The sequence below is a fragment of the Anas platyrhynchos genome, chromosome 15 (assembly GCF_047663525.1).
Source record: "Anas platyrhynchos isolate ZD024472 breed Pekin duck chromosome 15, IASCAAS_PekinDuck_T2T, whole genome shotgun sequence".
In the NCBI taxonomy this organism is placed as follows: Eukaryota; Metazoa; Chordata; class Aves; order Anseriformes; family Anatidae; genus Anas; species Anas platyrhynchos.
This window is the reverse complement of record NC_092601.1, coordinates 17,403,662-17,426,681: the sequence shown is the minus strand read 5'-3', so window position 1 is coordinate 17,426,681 and position 23,020 is coordinate 17,403,662. Positions and strand designations below refer to the sequence as shown.

At 44.4% G+C, this 23,020-nt stretch overlaps 2 protein-coding genes across 5 annotated transcripts in view; both read right to left on the bottom strand.

Annotated features, from left to right (window-relative positions):
- SLC5A10 (solute carrier family 5 member 10) overlaps window positions 1–2,682 on the bottom strand; it is a 34,207-nt gene extending 31,525 nt beyond the window's left edge. The window contains exons 1-5 of the mRNA XM_027469272.3: window positions 2,524–2,682; window positions 2,006–2,077; window positions 1,408–1,512; window positions 816–875; window positions 606–710 (exon numbers count right to left, since the gene is read on the bottom strand). Of these exons, the coding sequence (XP_027325073.3) occupies window positions 606–710; window positions 816–875; window positions 1,408–1,512; window positions 2,006–2,077; window positions 2,524–2,634 (453 nt within the window). The 5' untranslated portion in view covers window positions 2,635–2,682. The remainder of the gene's footprint in view (window positions 1–605; window positions 711–815; window positions 876–1,407; window positions 1,513–2,005; window positions 2,078–2,523) is intronic.
- Window positions 2,683–4,990: 2,308 nt separating this feature from the next.
- On the bottom strand, window positions 4,991–19,967 carry PRPSAP2 (phosphoribosyl pyrophosphate synthetase associated protein 2). 4 transcript variants are annotated; one of them, XM_027469263.3, is made up of 13 exons: window positions 19,811–19,965; window positions 18,551–18,699; window positions 17,254–17,373; window positions 16,523–16,673; window positions 15,612–15,664; window positions 15,428–15,494; window positions 14,280–14,452; window positions 13,233–13,348; window positions 9,936–9,991; window positions 7,551–7,699; window positions 6,777–6,847; window positions 6,208–6,354; window positions 4,991–5,695 (listed from the first exon to the last, which is right to left on the bottom strand). In XM_027469263.3, exons 4-13 carry the CDS (start codon window positions 16,639–16,641, stop codon window positions 5,537–5,539), a joined length of 1,110 nt encoding a protein of 369 aa, XP_027325064.1. In that variant the 5' UTR covers window positions 16,642–16,673; window positions 17,254–17,373; window positions 18,551–18,699; window positions 19,811–19,965; the 3' UTR covers window positions 4,991–5,536. The 4 variants fall into 4 exon arrangements, with proteins under 4 accessions (XP_027325064.1, XP_027325063.1, XP_027325062.1 ...); XM_027469262.3 differs by having other exon boundaries at window positions 18,581–18,699; XM_027469261.3 differs by lacking the exon at window positions 18,551–18,699 and having other exon boundaries at window positions 19,811–19,967.
- Between the last annotated feature and the right edge of the window lie 3,053 nt (window positions 19,968–23,020).

The following is a 23,020-nucleotide window of genomic DNA, read 5'->3' as shown; positions in this document are numbered from 1 at the left end:
TTTTTTTTCGACCATCCCCATGCAAAAAGCACGGTGACTTGGCGACTTTTTTTTTATTATTATTATTATTTGTTTTTGCAGCCACCCCATGCAAAAAGCACTTTTTACAGCTGCCCCCCTGCGGACACCCCAGGGTTGGATTCACCCACTCAGGGCGGTGCAGGGTTGCTCCCTCCAGGAGTTTTCTCCTCGGGATCGGGATCATTTCGGAGCTGTTTGCTCTCAGAGCACCTCCAGCCCCAGGGCTCTGTGCCCTGCTCTGTCCCGGTGCCACCAGCGCTTTGCCCTTTCCTTGGGAAAACTTCCCCTGCTTCCCAAGGGGATAGCAGAGGGAGGAGAGGAGCTGGGGCTGCACACCATGAATGAGGCCAAAATGGGGTGAAAATACTCCTGGGAGTATTTTCCTGAACATGCCATGTGAGTCAGGCACTTTCCACGCATGCTTGGGCCATCCAATAGGTGCACAACGGCTCCTTGCTGCCTGAAATCCCGCATTTTGGGGATCCTGAGAGCCAGCCACAGATCCTTCAGGGTCCCCCCTCCTGCAGCAGCTCCAAAACCCCAAACTTTTTGCTGGGTGGAAATTCATCGCGGGGGCGACTTACGGAGATTTTGGTGAAGATGGAGAGCAGGAGCGACAGGCCCGAGAGGTACACGCGGATCCTCTCGCCTCCAAACCTCCGCTGGAGGTACTCGGGCATCGTGACAATCTGCGGAGGGGAGGGAGCGCTGGGTGCCCTGTCCTGATGGGCGCAGGGCAGCGTCACCAGGGCGGATTTTGGGGAGGATGGCGGTGGCACCGCAGCCCCACGTACCCCAGCTGAGATGTAGATGGGAACGAAGACCCAGGCCAGCGCCAGCAGGGCGTACGTCGCCTGTCGGGAAGGAAGCAGCGGCACAGGCAGGAGGCACACACCTGAAACAGCCTCAGTGCCCCTCTGAGGCACCTTTCTGTCTCCAAATGGCCTCAAACAGCGGGTATATAAGGCCACAGCAGAGCCTGCAGCATCCCAAAAATGAGCACCCTGCTAGCTCCCCGAGCACTGGGCAACCCAAATGCCACGCTTTCGCTGCGGGACCCAAGGGCTTTGGAAGTGGCACATGGGACAGCAGGGAATTGGTGACCCATTTGGCCATTCCCCTCATCGGGGGGCAGGCAGGGGCAGGAGGGGGAGGCTCTGCCCTGAAACAGCCTTCCCCCTGTGCGCAAAAACTTGAGTTGACCCCAAATTCACTGTGCACGCACTGGGCATGATGTGGAGAAGCCAAATTAGCAGCGTTGTGCTCGTAGCCCCTGCGTGACTCCTTCCAGGCCACCAGTCTTGGCACGAAGCTGCTGTGACATCGGCCGTGCTGCTTTGTGGCTCGAGAAACTCACGTTTTTGGGTACCACAATGCGTTTCTTACGTTCCACTCGAAGCCGGTGACAGCGATCCCCCCGGCAGCACCGGTCCCGGCCAGCCCGATGAAGAGCCCCGAGCCCTCGCTGCTGGCGAACAGAGAGGCTCCGATCTGTGGGCGAGAGCAGGATTCCCCTGCAGCCACGGGGGACACGGGCACAGCAGGCAGGAAAATCCCTCAGCACGCCCACAAGGAGGTCCCCGCCACCAGCACTCCCTTGCGCCCAGCTCCCCTCGGCAGCCCCGGTTGGGTTTGGGGTGGAATCGCTGGGTTTTGGGAGGACGAGGAGCAGCCACGTGCACGGCGGTGGCACCGCGCCCTGCCCGGAGGTGGCCCTGTGCAAGCTGCCAGCCGGCGATGCAGGAAGACCTACAACCAGTTTGTCAAGGAGATGCTGAAATAAGGGCAGGAAACAAAGAAATGGGGGAGTTGAGGCAGCCACGGCTCCCTTGGAGCACGGAGCCCCGCAGGAGGAGGTGCACGGGCTGGGAACGTGGGGGCAGGCAGCGGAGCACAGGGTGGTGAAGGGGGAATTTGGTGGGAAGGGGAACGGTGCCGGACATCCCCGGTGCCCAGGACAAGACTCGGGGGGGGCTCTACTTACTGGCCACCACGCCATGTCCTGGCCAGCAAGGAAATAGCCACTGACGGTGTTCCTGTTCACCCTGCACGAAGACTGCGAGGAGAAGAGATGAGCACAGCCCTTCCCCTGCGCGCCCAGACACCGAGAACCCAAGAACCAAGTCTGCCAGACGAGAAGCCGAGAGACGGGAGACTGGATAATTAATGGGAGCTCGGCAGCTCAAGGCTAATTACAGCGAGTGGCAGCTGCACCCCAAACACCTGGAGCCACGAAGAGCAAAGGAGGCACCCCCCGAGAGGATGCGCCCGTCCTGCCTCCATCCCCAGACGGGGAGGTTTTGTGGGGCCAAGCCTTGGCCACGAGCAAACGCAGCACAATAGGGCAAAAGACACAACAAATGCAAACGACAACTGGAAAGTAACAAGAGGCTTGCAAAAAGATGCCAGGAAGAAAAGCCAGCCCTCAAAAATGGTTTGAAAAAGAACATTGGTGCTTCTAAACGGTTACAGGAGAAAGCGGAAAGCGAAGAATGCTCTTACCCATATCCCCACCGCGATGTTTAAGGAAAAATAAAGCACTACGACGACAAGGTCAGCAACGCTGAACTGCTGCGAGGGGGCGAAGGAGCCGGCGGTGGAATTGCCCTCCATCCCTCCTCTGCTGCCTCCCTCATCCCGGGCAAAGCCTCCCCCAGGGGATCACTGAATCAGTAACTCGTTAGCCGCTTGGGGGAATTTATCATTAATCCAGGCAGCACCGGGAGCTTCGCTTCCAACACTTCCAAAGATGTTTGAGGGCCATCGCTCGGTGTGGGAGCCTCAATTCTTTCCCTTTTTTTCCCCGTTTTTGCATAGATTTTAAGGAAACCGCAGGCTGCTCCTACAGTGGGCATTTATTGCACTTCTCTGGTGCGGTTTCTGAGGGCTTTCAGCAGCCCTTTTGCAGCAGTGCTTGGTGTCGAGACATTGCTGGACAAGAAATTATCACAGCTTCTTTCCCCTCTAGCCAATTATTGTCATGAAACCTGTAGGAATTTCAAGTCTTTGCAGCTGTTCCTCTTCTCATAGTTTAAGACTTGATCAAAAGTTCCAGCAGGCACACGGGGACTGCACAACCTGTGCCTCGTTAGTAAAGGAAGCTTTAGGATCAATTTTAGGACAAGTGTTATACATTTTAGATTATTTTTTTTTTGAGTTTAATAGAAATTGTTTGCAGCTTTACAAATTACCTTAGCGTAAACGTTTGTTAACATTGCCCTTTATAAGCTGTAAACCAAACCCCAATATTTTTCTTGCAGATGCTACCGATCTGGAAAGAATTTGCATTATCTCCCGACTAGTCAATTACTGTACAAAAAGCAGGTTTTTTTCACGTTCTCTTGAAGGATCCCAGTGAAACACCTCTAAGAATAGCTCACATTTCTGGTGATCCGGCATTTTTGCCTCTGAGAAAAGCACACAGAGATTGGGTAACCCTGCAGGACCACGCTGTACTGCAGGAGTCCATAAAAACACGAGTGAAGTCACACGTGCTTTGCTCCCTTCCAGCCACCCCGCTAGGAAAGCCAAAGGTCCAGCGATCCTGTCTTATGACCACGATAGTTTCAAAGTCTTTAATCCTAATCAATACAATTTTACTGCGCTGAATTAACCCAAGGTGGGGGGTTTATGTGCTAAATCGGTGATCGAGCACAGAGTTGTGGAGCCTCAGCAAGCCAGCCAAGGCTGACCAGCAGAAATGCTCGTGGGGATGAAGCCAGTCTCCAAAATTCAGCTTGAAACAATGAAATAATACTTTAAAGTTTCCCTGGGTTCAGTAATCGGACTGTTTTCTGCACTGGATGCTTGGCTCACTCGCCAACTCCCCAACTACATGTCACAAGGATTCATTCAGAAAGCACACACCAGGTAACATGCACGCCACTGAGATGGATCGAGGGATTTCTCCTCTCTGAAACCATCTCCAACGGCCCCACCTGTGGGTTTGCACCTTTGTGGGAAGGATTAAAGTCCTCCCTCACTGCTCTGCTGGAATTCAGCCTGCATTAACACTTTCAAAGTACATACAAGTGTTAATGTGTCAGCCTGGTGCATCTACTAACACCACGGAACTGTTCAGTAACCTACCGTAAGTAAAGTGTAACCAGGCACAGCCTTGCGTTTTGACATTTTGGAGAGATAGATCGTAAAAAATTAAACAATGCTGTGAGGAAAAATAACCTCACAGAATAAAGAATGAAAATAACGTTATCTGGACAGAGGCGAGCAGTTGCTTGAATAAAATTTTCATCTCACTTGCTGAATGTACCAAGAAAAGTCCATAGATCTTTGATTAACACACAGAGGATTTTCAGTCACAGCCCAGGTGCTGTGCCAGCAGACACCCACCCCCAAAAAACGCTCACTAACCCACCACAAGCCAGGATGTTCAGCCTCTGAGAAGCTCAGAGTAGGCCATTAAAACCAGCCTTCACATACCCCCTGCATGATACCCTCCCAATTCCATAATTGTCCCCCTCCAAAAAAAAAAAAACAACTCCCAAATTCTCCCAAGTCCCTGCTGTCCCCTGCCACCCAGCCACAGGTTTAGTTTCCTTGCACATAGCCTGAAGCGAAGCAGCACGCTGCAGGTGCACTGAACCTGACAAATTACAACAAATCTTATCGACACCTTCATGACAGTCCCCAGAAACCGGGTGGCTGCTGAAAGGTTGCGTGTATTTTGCATTTTACAAGAGTGCTCGGCAGAAAGACAGGTTGAAGTGCGATGATGAGCATTAGGGTATTAAGGAAAAGCAGCCTCTCCTTGTCTGCAGGTGTTACAGCACAGCAACAAGCAAAACAGATGTTATCTTCCTCGCTGCCGAGAAGCTCGAATCCTGTTTACACTCCTAAGTAGCACATTAGCATAAAAGAATCAATTCACCTCCTGATTTCTTTCAATACCACAGGATCTGCAAATCATTTGTAAGGGGGGACACTTTAGAAGACAAGTGACTACTGTATAAACATTTTTAGAAAGCTCACACAAAACAAATCTTTATTCTTTGTCGCAGAAAATAAATACAGGTGCATATTTCATATGCTTTTCTATAAAAGCACTCCTACAAAATCACTTAACTGCATACAACAGTACAACCTTTTTGGCTTTTAAAATGCAAATATTATACAGTCACTTCATTTTATTATCTTTTAAAGCACTTGTAAGCAAGCAGCTTTGGAAAAGGAATGCTTAATTTAGAAGCCAAATTCTTGCCTCAAGTGTTTTGTGTTTGTTGTTTTTTTTTTCTTCCCCCCACTATGTATATAGTGCAACTAACCTAAAAGCAACTAGAACAGTTTTTTGTAAAATGTTATCCCTTCCCTCCCCGTCCCTCCCCCAAAAAAAACTGCAAAGAAAAAATTGCTCTGAAAAACTGTTCTACCTTGATACTTAAACTGAGAGGAAACAAAAAAGTGGCTCAATAGAAATATTAAGATAAGCATGATGCTTCACAGCTCTTTATCTGTTCGCTTCCAGTTTGGCCCGGGTGTTTCTTTAGACTAAAAAGCATTAATCATCCAGTCCTATATTTCTGAAAAGGTACGACATGGACTCCCCGTTATGGATCCTGCGAATGGCTTCTGAGAGGATCATGCTGATATCCACAGTCTTGATTTTAGGGCACTGGAGTTTCTGTATTTCGTGGGGAATCGTGTTTGTAACAACCACCTACAGAAAGAAAAAAATTTAGAAAGTCTTAACAGCTTCACGCTTTCCACCTCCCATATCAGAACTGCGAAAGGGAATGTCTGTCCTCCAGACCCCAGGAAGCCACCCTTGCTGATAACAGAACAAGATTTTACATTACTGTCAGGATCCAAATCTTCAGAAGAGCTATGCATTGCTGTACTGCGTATGCATGGATACTAATGGCAATATCCTTCCCTCCTTTCATTCTGACACCTAAGGTCAGAGGAAGGTACAAAAATATCCCCCACACTGAAGGGAAAAGTCTGCTTATACCAGCAGTCTGTCATCTCTCTGCTCTCCCTGGTTTTCCACTGCTGTAGTTTAGGGATATTCTAGTGTACAATTCAACGCTAAGAAAGCCAAAACCCAGCAACATCCCACCTAAGTTCTTAATGCCAGTATATTTTAAGAATTATCAGGATAAAATTGCTCTTAAAAAAATAAACCAACCAACTAGACCATCTGATTAGCCACTCAGAATTCATGCTTACTTCATCGATTGCAGATTCCTCTATCAGCCTGGGAGCATCTGACGAGAGCAGGCCATGCGTGGCCATTACAAAGATCTTGTAAGCCCCCCTCTCCTTGAGGGTCTCTGCTGCAGCAAGAAAGCTGTCGACGTCATCTATAATGTCATCCTGTCAGAACAAGACACTCTTGAGTCAGTGAAGATTCAACACGCTCTCAGACCAAGGTGTAGTCTTAAGCTACCTACTGATAATGAATGCAGTGCACCCAGAATGACATTTAATCTTTTTCAAATGTTAACAGTTTACATCTAGTGCAAAATGGGCATTTTCGCTCATGTTGTTCTTCAGACACCTTAGCTCGATGGCAAGCATTAGCGTGGAAAAACAGTGTCCAAACCCACTATAACATCACTCCGCATTTCACACAATCAGCTTCAGTAAATGTGCAGGCTACTGCCTCATGGGATAAAAAGTGCAGTATCAAAAGCCCACCATCAAAATTCATTTGCTGATAAAGCAAAAATATACTTGATTTCTGTAACTTCAGCATATTCAGTATCATTTATCAGAAGCTATGGAATCTTACTTACCACGATGATAGCTATTCTTCCTCCTACATCTCCAACAACTGTGATGGGTGGTTTTTCCTTGGGAATCAGCACTGATCAATGGCAATTTTATTTTATTTATTTTTTTTTTTTACAGAGGCAGAAAAAAAAAGAAAAAAGAAGGTTTATACAATTTACTTCAAGCGTGGAAATGTCAACTTTGCATGGGTCACCACTGTTTTAGCAAGAAGTGAGGTGACAACTGCTCCAACTATTACAGTGTTGCTGGGAAAAGCACCAAGATTTTAATACTTTTTTTTTTTTTTAAGCTTAGCGAAGAAGTATTAACTACATGCAGAGAGCGGCATGCAGGCACAACCAGTTCAATCAGCCTACTGAAACCCAAGCTAGGTTTTCATGCGATGAAGTTTTGCTGGCACAGTTACAGGTCACACCCACGTTCAGCAAGGATTCCTTGTCAAGGCTTATGACATTGATCCGGCTCCACACAAAGCCAGCTCAGCTCAGCTTATTAGCTCTGCGTCCCAGAACAAAACTCAAACATTAAAGCCAACTGGCAAAAGTGTGGCCTCTCTGCCACAGGCTCTTCTGACTGACTGTGGTGGCACAGCTCCTCCCACGCAGGGCACAGATCTCACAATCATCCCAGCACTAAAACTACAGACAAAAAGTATCAAATAGTAACCTTTTCCATTCCTCATGTTTTTATAAAGAATTGCTCCTCTTTGATGGTGCCATCACTGTCCCCCTCTCCCAAAATAGTAGGTAAATACTCTCACACACAAACTTACTTACTGGGTATCTCTAAACTGGGATGAATAGCAGCTACGTTTTTGGCTGTAGGTGGTGAGTGTCGGCCGTCCACCATGTCAGACTCAGCATCTTGAGCTTCCCCGTGAATGACAGCAATTCCCAACCGTAAGCGCTCAGCAAATGACTGTGCCCTGTAGAGAAAGGGTTAAAAAAAAGATCCTAAAATCGTAAGAAAATACCTAGAAGAAGTCACCTATCCCACAGAATCTTGTTTTCACCAGCCCTGTGAGAGTTGAAATAACCTTGAAAGCATCCACACTGGCCTTGCAAGCATCAGGGCAAATGCCGCAAAGTCACACAAATCTGATTATTCCCTTTTGTTTTGCCCAGCAGTCAAAAAACACTTCCTGGCTTTCAGCATTCTTGAGATCCCATGCTTTAGCTGGTCTCACCTAACAGTCACCAAGAATAGCCTAGATGTCTGAGTTGCCTATATTTAATTAAATAGGAAAAAATATTCAAATGAAAACAGAAAACAAATATTCATCTATTTATTTTTAGCAAGACGTGGACTAAGTAAGACAATATCCCAGACCTTCTCACACGTAACCTTGGATATCCTACAGAAAAGGAAGTCAAAATCATTTTGCCTGACAAGCTACTCTTGAAATTTAAACAGCTCAGATTTCTATAAACTTACAAAAAGTTCCTTCGCCATGCAGCATTTATTTGACTGAAGTTAGGAATTTAGGTAATGAAGTTTAAGGTTAGCTGGATGAGTGTGGAAAGCAGAGTCAGGAAAATGGGAAATTCAGACAGAACTCGTAACCCGGACATGGCAAGCAGCAAGTAAAATGCAGCAGTGACATTCGTCCTACCTTGCCTTGCACACCCCGGAGCTCAGTATCTAGCCTGCACCAGCGACCTGCTCTCTTCGTGGTCAAAGTGAGACCAGCACGTCACTTTGTTCTAACCTTAGTATCTAGGACCTGTGGCCTGAATCACTTCCTTTAACCTTAAGCCTGGCTTCACTATCCAAACAACTCCACCGAGTTATTTGCTCATTGTGATGCTCAGTTAATTAAAATTGGAGAATCTTTTGCCCTGTGGTTGTCATACAGTTATTTTTTTCAAGAGGTTAAATACAGATAAATTATGATTCCATGCATATTTAAGAGTTATGACTTCGAAGGCGTAATCGTATCAGTGAAACTACAATAACGATTTAAATATGCAATATTACATTGAATAAAGTTCAAAACAACAGTAAAATGATTTATTCATTTTCCAATAAGCTCACAAGCTCCTTCAGGAGTAAGTTCTCCTTCACAAGCAGACATTCGTCTGTGAAGCTTGTCCTTAATTAGGCCGAAATGTTCCGCCACCCTTGTCCAAACACAATGCACCTCCCTCAGACTACTCTGAAATGCTCACATGCACACGTGAAGAAGCTGTACAAACACAGCTCTGGGATGCTCTCCTGCAAAAGTCTCCTTTCCTATACATGTGCAACTCAAGTGAGGTCATTTGCTGGCATTCACAGTTACTTGACAAGCATGAAAATGCTTCAGCAAATGCCTGCCTACACCCAAGAGACAATACCGACACCAAATAAAGGAAACAAAGACAAGCAAATGTAAAGTAATTGGCCAAAAGAGAAAAAAATCACTTAAGTACCACCATTGCGAAACAAAGATGGCAATTTGTTCCCCTCACTGTACTTCTACAAAGTAAAGCATTTTGGATTTACTATATAAAACAATGGTTGTTTGCTTTTACAAAGAATATCATGATTCCTTGGCATCAAAGACTAGGTAATGTCTCAGCAATTTATTAGTTTGTCACCACAGCAAATGAATTATCTCTTAAATCATCATCCAACTCTTTACCACCTTCTCAGAGCGGTATAATTCTAGAGATTAGGTATAGCAAACCAAAAAGCTACAGGAATTAAGAACAATTGTTCAGCCAACAAGAACTTCACAAGGAAAGCAGTCTCAACCATCAAATCCTGTTCCACCACGCTAGGCTGTAAGTCAGCCACACTTAGGATCTGATCAACCACATTCTGAGCTGTTTGCTAAGCAATTACTTTGGATTAGTGGTGTACCACTTCTAGTGATTTTTCTTCATTCACAGTAGGAAATTCATAACGTAAATGTAATACTCGTGTACATCATGTAATTAAATAGCTTCTTTATCAGAAGCACTGCACTGATTTACTACATCAGCTTGTTTTTTTTTAACCTCCGTTTAGATTTATTACGATTTCGTGACGATGTAAAAACTGCACATCTGAAAGTGTAGGTGGCAGGGGGTTGCAGGCTGCATCTTTTAACTGTTAAATATCTGTCCTTTACTCGACCCTAAGAACAAAATGAGGATAGAGATTTCCTGCTCTAACACAAGAGAGCAGATCGTACCCACCTCTTTGCAGACGCAGGTGATTTGGCCACAATTACAGCATTCCTGTAGTCTGGTATCTGTAGTAAATAACAGATAGCAATGTCTACTTCGTATCTTCAGACAGATTTCAACTCAGTAAGAATCAGAACTTCATTTTGCCAAAAGAATTTTAAGCATTTAATGTTTTACCTAACGTAAGACAGCAATCTCAAGAATCCATGGTACATATTGAGAGTTCACATCTCAGGAAATTCAGATATTAAGCAAATTCAGATTTTAGCTGAAAGTTGTACCTCTCCCAAACACCACGTTATATACAGATCACACAAAAGTAACCACCTTAGAAGAACGTATGGACTACGCAGGCAAATGTTAAAAAACAGGAAACCATCAAAACTAAAGCTTCCTGTTCGACTTAAGTTGTCTTGTGCATGCACACAACAGTCTTGAATCACTTGAAAACACAGCATTTAATCCATTTCCTCATTTCAGGGTTGTTTTTCAAAGTAAACCAAAAAAAAAGACTGGCCTCTCCACATCATATGACTCCTTACAGGGACCACTAAAAGGAATAAAAATTCTACATTCACTGCACCCATACAGGAACCACAGGCTGTCACTCCACTGCTGGTGCTTCCAGACCTTCCACCAGCAGCCTGGGCTCACTTTGGTATCTCACTGCAGCCCCTTCCTTGCGAACTCAGCACTTTCCCTCACTGTACTGCCCTGGGACAAGCTGTGCCAGAGCGCAGCACACACAGAACCTGTCTGGTCTTGCAGCAGTTGTCATAACAATAACGCACAGCCACTCGCAAGTCCTGCAGAGCACATCCAGTCCCAGGGAACCCCACTATTGCAGGCCTGAAGCCTCCTGGCTGTTAGATCTGTTAAAGCTGTCACCTGATAAATTTGGAGGGACAGGACCCTAACACAGAACTCACAATCTTACTGCCAGACATTAAATAGGAGCTCCAAAACACAGAAATACTCATTTTTAAAACTACAAGCAAGGTAAGTTATTCCACAGCCTCATCCTCAAACGCACACCACACTTGCTGAGTGTTTCCAAAAGCATTCTATCTGAAAGAATTTTTTCCCATGCTGATTTAACTTCTGAATTTTGGCAGGGGCCTAACCAATTGAAAATGAGAGCTTTTCAGAGGACGAGTCAGGCAGCATTAATAATCCGCAGTGCTACCAACTCCACCTACAATACTGGGAATTCAGCATGTTCTGTCCTTTACAAATGCTTAGTTAAACAACAGGCTATGAAGATTAGCATGATGGAAGGTATGGACAAGGCAGGGCCTGTCATTTGACATAATAAAGGCTTTGATCTTGTTCAGACATCATTGCCTCATTTTTCCCCTGCCAAATTATCAAATTTGTTCGAAATGAAGTCAGAAAGCCAGAAATGTCATCCGAGAGACAGCAAGACATCAACAGCTCCTAGTAACAAAGAGCTATGTCACTCCGAGATTAACGAGTCACTCTGAGCTTAACATGTACACATAAGGAAGATAGAAGACACTAATTATAAATATTTGCTAGGCATACAAAGGAAAACCACCAAATTATCCGTATACAAATGAGTTTCACTGATTGGACTGACTTCATCCCAGAACACCAAATAAGTCCCTTCACACCTACACATAATTTTCTGACAGGGAACAACTGTACGGCCTCATCCTCTCAACTTTCAGCTAAGTGCTTTGTAAGTGACCTCCGTTCTTATCAAGCTGGACTCTATTTCATGCTATTCAACATATCCCATCACAACTCCCCCTTGAAACATTTCTCATCCTTTGGTATTGACAGTGCAAGATTTGCAGCAAGCTGCTGTCACCGGGAGCTTGAGATGAATACTAAATTCTTCCGGAGCAGCACGGGAAGTATCCCAAGTGATGTGTAGTATCCCTTTCTTTCACAAAAGGGATACTACACATCACTTGGCTAGTGAAGTACTTGCCAGCACAGATCCTGTGTGATCAGGTAGGTTCGGTCAACTTCTGTTTTAGCAAGTCATCTCACAAACAAGCAGAGGAATCAAGAAATTAAAAGCTGGAAGGATCTTTTAAGTCCTCTCTCTACACATACTTCAGCAGAGCTCTGTGAACGTTCATTTCTTAGAAAGCACCAGGAGAGCCAGACTCAAAGCTGCAGCAAATCTTCCTAAAACGTTAAGACTTTGGGTATCAAGATATGCTTAAAGACTAAACTGGGAACGTGGCCTTGTTACCTACCATAGTCCACAGATTCAAGTAACAAACAAAGGCACAACATGTCTTCAGTCTACGTATCTGGCTTTCCACTTTTTTTTTTTTTTTAAAAAAAACTTATATATTGATTACAACATGCAATGCTTCTGTCTTGATGCACAAGATGAATGACTGTGGCAAAGCCAGAGCCAGGAATTTTGTTCTATCATCTTCCCTCTTTCTCAGACAGACAAATTACCAAACAAATTGTAACGACACATTCAAATGGTAACTGATTCCCCAACAAACTTTTAGAAGTATCATAATAAGGCCTTTTTTTTTTCCTTCTTTTTTCAAACTAAGGCACTTATCTCTCTTTACAACAAAAATGCTTGAGTTCAAAAAGTAAGAGCAAACTATACGTTTTCTTCTCACCAGGAGGAAAAGATTTGCTTTCTTCCAAATGATGATTAGGCAGACATAGTCCACGTCTTACACCTACAATTACCAACTGCACAATTTGTCCACATGAATCTGTCCGTAGCACTTCTCAAAGCGCTTTATAAAAGTAATATCCATTTCAAAGATGGAGAAATGGCTGCAGAGAACATCAGAAGTTAAGCTCCCTCAAGTCAAGACATGCTGAACAAACAGCAGGTGGAGATTTCCCCACAACAGAAGTCATCTGTTCTTATTTTCAGATTAGGATGGTTAGGCTCTCATCGTTTACAAGTTAGCCTGCAAAATATTTTCATAATGCTATATAAATTACACCTACACCAGCATTCCATCCTGTAAATAGCAAGGAAATTGGAAACAGAAAAGGAAGAGGATACTCAGAATAGAAAAATGCTCTTTTATATACATGTATTACTTAGCAGGATATGTATAAGATGACAGAACAGCATCCTTACATGGAAAATAAAATGCCATTTCTTCATGAAAAGGAAAATCAGGCCTCTCTGGGAAGGAAAAGAACCAACACACCACTTCCTGCCCCAACATGACCCTCCCCCCTTTAAAATTCTGTTTGAATTGTTAATCTTCTCACAGGAATTTCACAAGCCTTGAGACACTGCAAAAAATAATTAAAAAACAGTGTAAAGTAGGCCTTCCTCACCTCTTCCTGGATGTACTGTAGTAAAAATGGAGATGCTCTCAAGTTATCAACTGGAATATTGAAGAAGCCCTGTATCTCCTTCTGATGTAAATCCATGGTAATGAGATGAGTTAGTCCTTAAAAAAAGACGCATGAAGAAGCAGGTCAGGAAAACTGAGCAATAACAGATACACTTTATTTCTCTAGTAAGTTTAACAAGTTTGTTCAGAACAAACTCTCTAAGCTACATTAAAACAAGAACATTATGCTACATGCTTTCAGTAAGCCTAGGAACTATGTCCCTTTTAAATACACAAGGGTTATCCCTGCTTCCCAATTGCTACTGTGTCTTCAACAAGCACCTGAGAACAATCCACATAACTGAAGCAGTAGTGCCACACTGAGGCAGGTATGCTCCTTCTCCGTTTACACCTGACAACGTGGAACCATGAACAAGATAAATGGTCCTCTACCACATAGTGGGACACAGTAAACACTGGAGTTCTGAACTCCTCAGAAAGAGGCCCAAATTCTAATCACTGCCACATTTCTTCTCTCACAATAAGAACCCGATTGCAGTGTCCATTTTAACTGCCAATTCTTCCCAGGGAAAGAAAGCAAAAGGAAAGAAGCAGGAAATAAAGTGTCTTAATGGCTGAAAATGCGCAAACTCATTCTCCCACCTCAACTCAAATGTAAAGGACAAACAAAATATTCAACAGCTACGACAGACAGACTAGAAATGACAAAGTACAACTGCTCAAAAATGTAAGAAAGGCCAAGAACAGCATTATGAGGGAGGGATAGCACAGCCCAAAGCAGCAGACTCATCTTGCCAGTACAGTAGGATGCGATGTAAAATGGATGTTGCAAGATGTATTTATTTTTAAATGAACTCACCATCTTGAAATATCTCTAGTTATATTCTATGTGTACTTCAAACTTATTAAAAATAACTGCAAAGTCTTTCAACAAAGTCCCACCTTGTGCACAGACCTCTTTGGATCTGAGCGCTGCCCGTGGGACCCCCCATTTCCTTGATTATTTCACAACAACCTGCATTCTTACCAGCTTTGCACATCATTGAAGCCAGTAATTTAGAGACAATGGAGCCCCTTTTTCTCATCTTGCACTGCTTGCTGTATGGGAAGTAAGGAATCACTCCAATAATGCTTTTGGCACAGGATGTTTTACAAGCGTACACCATGATCAGGAGTTCCATGATCGTAGTATTCACATCCCTGGAATGAGAAGCGTCTAGTTCTGTATTCATGCATAAAAATCCTGCAGCTGAATTCAACACAACATCTACATCCATTACTTCACTGTATTAGAGTGTGAGAGATCTTCATTGCAAATCCAGCTGCACACCTAAGGATGTAAGCGTCCTGTACCCAGCATTTTAATTCTTTACTAGAATTACATTTCATTATTTTCACTTTTTTTTTTTGGTCAATTCAGCACTTTTCAGCATACTCCATTTTCAGGCTTTTGGTAATACAGCATGTTGCTGTGACAAACTACACCATACTTTTATCTCCAACATCTATTTCTATTGCTCAGAAAGCAAAATAGATGTATTTTTCAGTATCGATAACCTTTAAAAAAAAATCAGATTTCCAACATACTTTTCTTTTGTTCAAGCCAACAGCAGGCTAAACATTTACTAACTGTCATCTATTTTCTGATCTAAACAAGAAGACTGAGAGGGTATCTGTAGATGAGAACCAGTCATCAACTACAAGACCCACTATTTCTGGTGCCATTAGAAATCAAAAAAAAGTCTCTGTATTTTTAAAGTTCTTTTCACAAAACCAACAAAACTGTTTTCTGAGTCACACGACACATTGCCTAGGAAATGCTCCTCCTACATTTAGAGCTTTGTGATGGTGCTGGAACCATGGTAGCTGAAAAGGGAGGAATTTAAAGAGAATGTCATGAGCAAAAGAATGCACTTAGCGAAAGAACACAGAAACCATGGGGAAAGTTTCGTTGACATTTTCATTGAAAATGAAAATAGAAGTTGGCTTACACTGAAGTCTTCTTTGTGCATGTATCAAAACAAAAAAAAGCACACAAAGAGAAGCCTCTATAATTAATCTAAGCTTATTATACTGTGTCACATACATAATATGCAAAGAAAAGTTAGAACAGAAGCATTCCTATGGATGGTCCACATCAAAACGCTTGTACAGTGTCTCTCAACAACTACTCACTTTGAAACTGTCTGGATGATGAATACATCCTTCCCTCTCACAGACTCCTGGATCTGCACTCGTGTTTCTGTTAAGAGAAATATGTAAGATGTGAGGAGCAAGATGCAATGGAATCAAGAAATGGGCAGTGATAAAGGCAGATTGTAGGTAGGTAAGTTTCCAGTTCTGCCTGTGAAATGCTCACCTCTGTTTGGCTCTTGATAAACCTGAACCTTCCCCATCTCAACCCCTAATCGCCTGCAGAAGAAAAATTAAAACCAGAAGTCAGTAAGTGAAATTGAAGGGCTAAAAGAATGAAAAGCCCATTAAAGCGCAAAACCATTAAAGAAGTTGTGATAGTTACTGAAAATGCCATATTTGAGGAGAAAAACAGGAAAAAAAAAACCAAACACTAAAACCAGTTGCACTCTCTCTGTATCTATATAGACAGATGACAACGGACATTCAAAATGCTTAAGAGTTCACTTTTAAAGCATCCTTTTCCATAGACAAATGTCAGTCTGGAGTGAATAGGAAATCTGAGTGTCTGCTGTGTTTATTCCATTTCAATATTAGCACAGCCCATCACCACTAAAAAAAAAATAATAGAAAGGAATACAATAGGTACATATGCCCAAGTTCTTCAGAGGCATGACACCTTTCTATATCCAACTTTGGGTGCATAAGCCTCAGGAAGAGCCCCACAGCACCCAATACTTCTGCACTGTGCATCCTAATACTGTTACAAGAGCAAGGTAAAAAAAATCACTGAAGTCATACATGCTCTTCTGAAGCTATTCATGTATTTAAAGCTAATAAATGTCCCCATCTAAAATGTAGAGTATTTAACACTACCCAAACATTCATTTTCCTGCATTCACAACAACATACTACAGACAACCACAACCTGTCACTGAACAACTTAATCACAAGTTACTTTCTTCGTTATCGACCTGTTGAAATAGGCTGTGCAATACCGTACACCAGATGTTCATCCCAGCTGTGATAGCTTTCCCATGTAACTACCACAAAACAGAGAAATCAGTCTTCTCTAAAAGAAGTCCCCTTACAATGGCAGTAAGATCCCAAGCTGCCCTGCAGGCAGGTTTTACTTACTCCGCAATCCTCTTCGATAGTTCCATGCATGATGAATTGGAATTAGCTGAAAACAGCACCAGTCCTCCCTTCGTTATATTCATGTTGGCCCCAATTTCAGTTGATGGCACACAAAACATCAAACCTAAGTTGTCTTCCCACTCCTAGAAGACTGGAAGAGAGCAAAGGCCTGGTAAAGTCACAGCTTTAAAAATCAAAAACGGACAAATTTTCTCTGTTTAGACAGTGAAGGGTTTCTCATAATCCTGTATTCTCCATCATTCTTACTATTTACCAACATTTTAATAGCACCACACAGATATCCTTATAGAGGTTTGTGGCCCAGAAGCTACACTGTTTACAACCTAGCTCAGCACACCCAGCAGTGGGGCACAACGAACAGACTTGTGCCTCTCTTTCCTTCCTTCTCCTGTCCCCAGGCTTCACACACCCACCAGCAAAACGCTTCAGTAGAGGTCTCCAAAGGATCTCTCCTTGACAATATCTTAGCGGTTATTTATTTGTTTGCTTATTAAATGCTTTCCTCAGGCTATCATCTAGCAGCATAGATTCTCTTTTCCAGTACCCTTTCTAGAACTGAGCAATGCTAACTTTCAAAATCACAAAGCCAGTCAGAGGCAGAACTGAGCCAAGAGAGCCTTTAAGTCCTAGCTCTCTGCTAAACTGACTAGAGGCGTCCATTTCCATAGCTGTGCATCTTTCCACCTCTTTTCAACAAATTATAAACTTACAAATAAGGATGAAATGTAAGGAAGAGCTCAGTAAAGCTGGTAGCTGTAAATAATGCCCTCTTGCACAAGGCATCCACTTGATGAAGCAGCTGTTGTCATTCTTTGATACTAATATTTCTCCTGTGAAAACAGGAGAAAAACATCAAGAGGAAATCTATACATTTTCCCCCAAAATAAAAGCAAACACCACTACTTGATGGGATTCCATCTTCACACTTGTTACTCTTTTTTGAAACATCATATTTTCATGCCCTATTCTCACATAACGTTTTGTTCAAATAAAAGAAACAATCATGCTTACCAGCAGCCAAAAAAGTCCTAGACTGCAGCACCTCACTTATGCATAAATAGCTCATTTGTGTAGCATTTTAGCATTTAAGTAGGGGGCTGAAAATATCAAATAGGAGCTGTGTAATTCAAAATAAAGTGAATGGGAGCTCAGATAAATCAATAACTTCCCTGGCAAACATCTCCCTATGGAGAAACCTAAATTCTTCAAGTCACCTGTAGCTGTTCTAAAAAACTGAAGGCTTATTGACTACCAAGTGCTCCCAAACAGCATTTAATTTTCATGCTTAGGGGAACAGCTGGCTAGCTCTGTTATAAAACTACCCCAGCCCACCTTTGCAACCTGCCACACACTTGCTTGGCTTGGCCTAGTCCCAGCAGTGTACCCAATTCATCCTCTGTCGGGATCCAGGGTCAAGTCAGGAACTTCCTAACGCCAACCCCTTCACAAAGAGGCCGTGCTATGCTCAGCTGCTGTGAATGAAAACCTGCCCTTTGCCAAAACTTCCCAAACATGCAGAAAGAGCACGAACAGGGACAACCTCAGCAATGGAACTTGAATGCTCGGTCATTGACTCCATTAAACCCAGTGGGATCCCTATACCTGGCTTCCTGGTACACCCTTACCTTGTGTATGTATATATATATATATATACACACACACACACACCCCTTACCCTGGAATACCACAATCCCATATCCTATACCATTAAAAAAAATAAAATCCTTTCTGCTTGTACTTTCAGACATTTGGGAAAAGAAAAATAAATAAACCAACACCCAACTCCTAAAAGGCAGTGGTTACAGACATCCAACCTAAAGCTTACCTACATCCCTCCCGAACCAAGCTCCCCACAATTTAAGGGAAAATAAAAATCAAATTCCATTTCCTAGCTCATGTTTCTTCCTTCGTTCCGCTACATGCTTAACCTCCACAGCTCCCAGGTGGCCTGCCAAACATCCCTAATGGTGTTAAAGACATCTTAAATCCAATAAAGTGGGCACGTACTAGAAATGCTTTTAGGTTTTGGAACATCACCTGAAGTACCCTTCTTGTATGATCAGATGGGAGCAACGTAAAGACGGCTTTCAGAGAGTACTGGAAATATTTACATGGTGGTTTTTAATGACGATTTCTTTCCAGTTGTTACCTCTTTTCTGCATGGATTAAGAAAATGAGGGGAATTAAGAAATGTGCTGAAAGACAAGTTTTTCCCTGTTCACCACTCAGGATGTATTTTACTCCACAATACGATGCTGACGTTCACAAGCAACACCAAAGATGTTTTTTCTTATAACCACAGGCCAAGGACTTCACTTGCGGATGTACTTCAGCAGCAACAAGTGGGCTACACTGTGTGTGAGGCAGGGAGAAGTCCTGCTTGCAGAGTAATGCTGATGTATCAAACTTTAGAAGGGTACTGGGATGACAGCACGCTCACAAAAACTTTATTAGGGGTGTAAAGACATGAATCCACAAACAGACGTGGGACCACAAACCTCTCTAGCTTGAGGTGGGCAGGTCTTCCAAACCAACATGGACTGGAAGAGAATGCACGCATCCAATGCAGGCACTGCCCACGAACTCCTACCTTTTCTTTCGGGCTGCACACAGCTACACAAACACGTGAGGATGAGCACAGTTACAGGACTGGATGTCCACGAGCTTTATTCCCACCTGCTTCACCTCCACAGGCTTTTACACCTCCACAGCATGAGCACACCAACAGCCACTGAGGCAAAGATAAACTGCCTGGGACCACCACAGCACCGCTCCTGGGATCCCCAAGGGCTGGGGGGGGGGGGGAGACCAGACCCCCCCACACACCACTCCCCACATCCCAAAACCAGGGATGTGTCCCCCGGGACTACATGGCAAGAGGGTCGCCCCTTCAGCCCCACACCTCCCTGTGTCCCCCAGCTGCTCCTGGTGGGGGGCTGCACACCCCCAACCCCCCTGCACCTCAGGATCCCCTCCCCTCCTCCCTCAGGGGGCCTGGGGGTTGCTCCCCCTTTCACCTGTGGGAGCGAGGAGCCCCCGGCTGCCCTGGGGAGGAGAGAAGAGAGGAAAAAAGGGGGAAAAAAGGGTAAAAAAAGAGGCTCGCTCCCTCAGAGCCCCCTGAGGCGAGGCCCTCGCAGCCCCTTCCTCAGGCGGCGGACCCTGTGTGAGGAAAGAGAGGGGGGGGGGGGCGCTGTGAAAGGGGGCCTCACGCAGCCGCTTGAAGCGAGGCTGATGGAGCTCCAGAAGCCCCTTCGGTTAATGCCTTACCTGCCGGCTCCGGCCCCCCGGCCCCGGGTGAAGCGGCCCCGGCCGGAGGGGTCGGGGAGAGGCGGAGGCAGCGGCAGAGTTCGGCCCCTCCGGTTGCGCCGCTCGCAAGATGGCGGCGGCGCCTCACGGAGCGGGGGGGGGGGAGCGCGAGGGGCGGGCGCGAGGCGACGCCCTCACCCCCCCCCATCGCCTTTCCCGCCTAAGGCTGAGGGGAGCTCCCCGCCGCCGCCATCTTGGCCCCGCGATGGTGATGGGGGTGTGTGGGGGTTCCCGTTAATAAAGCTGCTTTTTTATCGTTTTTGCTCCTTTTAAATACCACCCGAGGTGGGCGGCGGCCCCCTCTGGGTTGTGAGAGTCCCCTTGGAAAGGTATAAGCAGGCAGATGTCTGTGGTTTTGCTCCCATGGGGTGGCTGGATGCGCTGCTGTGGGCTCCGCCAGCGCAACGGAGGGGCTTCGCCATCCCCTATCTTATCCAACAGTGCTTGTGGAGAATAAAGATGTTCTGTAAAGTCAAAAACAATAGCAAAAAGTGGTCCCTTAATTCCTTTATAAATGCTGTCCAAAGCACACACAATTTGTACCGAGTCCATGCCCCCCCCCCAATAACACTTGGGTTAAATTGGATGAACGTGCATTTTACCTCATTTGCAGCAAGAGGATGGGTTTAGTCACTCTTTAAAAGCTCAGGTTTATCACAGGACAGCATCCATGACAAAAGCTATGTGTGCTTTCACTCCTTGGACAAACTTTAGAGTCATCCTGCATAAATTCAGGATAAGGCTCTTGCCAGGGTTATCCATCTGTCCCTTCTTCCTCCCTCCCCTCCAAGTAAATACTCAAGCACCAAGCCTTTTTCCTTTTCTGACCCTTTTTCCCCTAGCTCCGTGGCTAGAAGCTGTTTTAAGTTGTGCTTTTCAGTGTGCCCAAGATCAACAGCACTTTATTACATAGGGATCAGAATTTTAGCATTTAGAGTAAAGGTACAGATCAGGTATTTCTCATCACAGCTTCTCTCATAACTGAATTATATTTATTTATTCCTGGACTGCAACATACAGGGTGCATTTGAGCAAGGCCTGGAACACCTGGACAGATACTTACATACCATGAAAGAGGAAGGAGAGGCACAGCTGCCAGGACTTCTCACCAGATGCACCTGAAAAACCAACAACTTTTGGTTTAATACTTCAAAACAGTTTCTGCCATTATGAGCTGTATTTTCCACATTAAGTATTCACACACCAGTGCTTCCCCATTGCTCACAGTATTTGCTTCTTGCATTCTAACACTTCATCAGTTGTCTCTTTTTCCACTTCCAGCAGTCAAAGCCGGGCAGGAGAGCAATTTAACCTGGAGCAGCTGCCAGGTGCAGAGCTCTCCGCTTGTAGCACTCTCAAAAAGCAAAGACATCTGTCTGAAATATGTGAGCAGGGAGACCGTAAGCTTGTTTGTGCCCTCGGAGACACAATGCTGCAGTCATTCTGTGTTTCTAGAGCATCTCTTTGACTCACACTGCTAAGCATAGGAAAATGGGCCTCACCATCCCCACCATTTCCAGTCTGCATTTTTCTGATTACATGCTGGTGTTCCCACTGTCAGTTTAGGTTCACCGATCTTTGTATTTCAAAGATCTTTGCTTTGTTTTATTTTGTTTGGGGGAAAAGGAGTGTTTGAGCTTTTTGTTAGCCTCTTCACAGCAGCAGAGATTTCTCTTAACATCAGTCTTCATTGCAGGATTTCACTACAGGCTGGCATGGCAGAGCAGTTTAAGGCAGAACAGCTAGAAACAACACATATTGAAGCAATGACCCATGATGCAATTAACAGCCTTCCCCAGAAGCATTTTTCAATACCCTGGGGACACCCAGAATTTGCTGACTACTTGATTCATGCTGCCCCAAATTCCTGGCATTGCCTAAGCAAACCACAGAACCAGGAACTGAAAAGATTGTCTTCTGATGCCTTTGTTTTCTTTGAGCAAATCAATTTTTTTCCTGTTTCTGTTTTTTTTTTTTTTTCCCCCCCTGATCAGAGGAATGTAAATTTAAATCTCAAGTCCCAACAGAGAGGGATTTGTTAATTTTACAATATGCTATCCAAGAGTTTACAAATAGTTCCTCCAAAATGAGCACCTGGATTTTATTTCGTTTACAATGATCCAATTAGCAATCATCTAAGGAATTCTGAAAAATTGCAGGGTGTGAATATAGTGGCTCAGAGAGATTTGCTGTTCTAAATCCAGATGCAACTCTGGCAGGAAGAAATGTTCAAAAATAAATAAATAAAAAATCCACGCCTAGTCCAGCCAAGGTGAAGGGCGCTGCTCATCCCGTGCTTGGCTGGGTGACAGCCTGCATGCATCACCCGAGAAAAGACAAATGCTACTATCATCCAGTCTCCTAAGCTCCATCCATCACTGCTCTGCCAGGTTGTGGTGGTGTTTTTTGTTTGTGTGAGTGGTGTTTGTTGGTTTTAAATAAAATTGGATATTATACTCCTCTGCCAATCTATGTGATGGTAAGAATTATTAAGCTTGGCACACTGGAAAAACATTTTGATTTGATCCTAACACGGCCCTGTGAACATGTTTTGTCTCTCCCAACAGTCCTACAAAGCATCCTGAAGACGTCCTCAGCCCTACACACCCGTTGTGAGCCTGCTGGGATGTTCTGCAGCGCATGGGCACCGAGCATAGCCTGGAGGCCACCACCTCCCATCCCTGCCTCGGGAATGACCGTGTCTGGTTTCCAGAAGATGCCAGCTTGGATATTGCCCAGCTAGTGAGGCAGAACTCTGAGCAACTATAAACACATTTCTGAATCAAGGGAAGGAAGAGTAATTTTATGATTTTTTTCCCACACTTGATAGTGATCTGGAAAATAGTATTCCCCGCTTCTGGGAACCGAAGTGCCTTAAAAAAAGGCCCCAGAGCAGAGTACACATCTTATCTATGTGAAGGGCTGTGTAGGTAGACAGCATTATTTTTGTTTTATCAAGCATTACTGCCTAACTGTGGCTTGTCTGTCTGCAGGAAATAGGCACCAGCTCTTTCTGTTACAGTCACATTCCTCCTGAGTCATGAAGCTTTGTCTGAAAAAAAGCCACTGAGTTTAGTTTGTTTTCCTGTTTCTAGCAGTGCTCTGAGTTCCGGGTCAGTCTGAAATGATTAACAGAGATCTGCTGCATCAGCCTTCGGCATGGGCACGGGG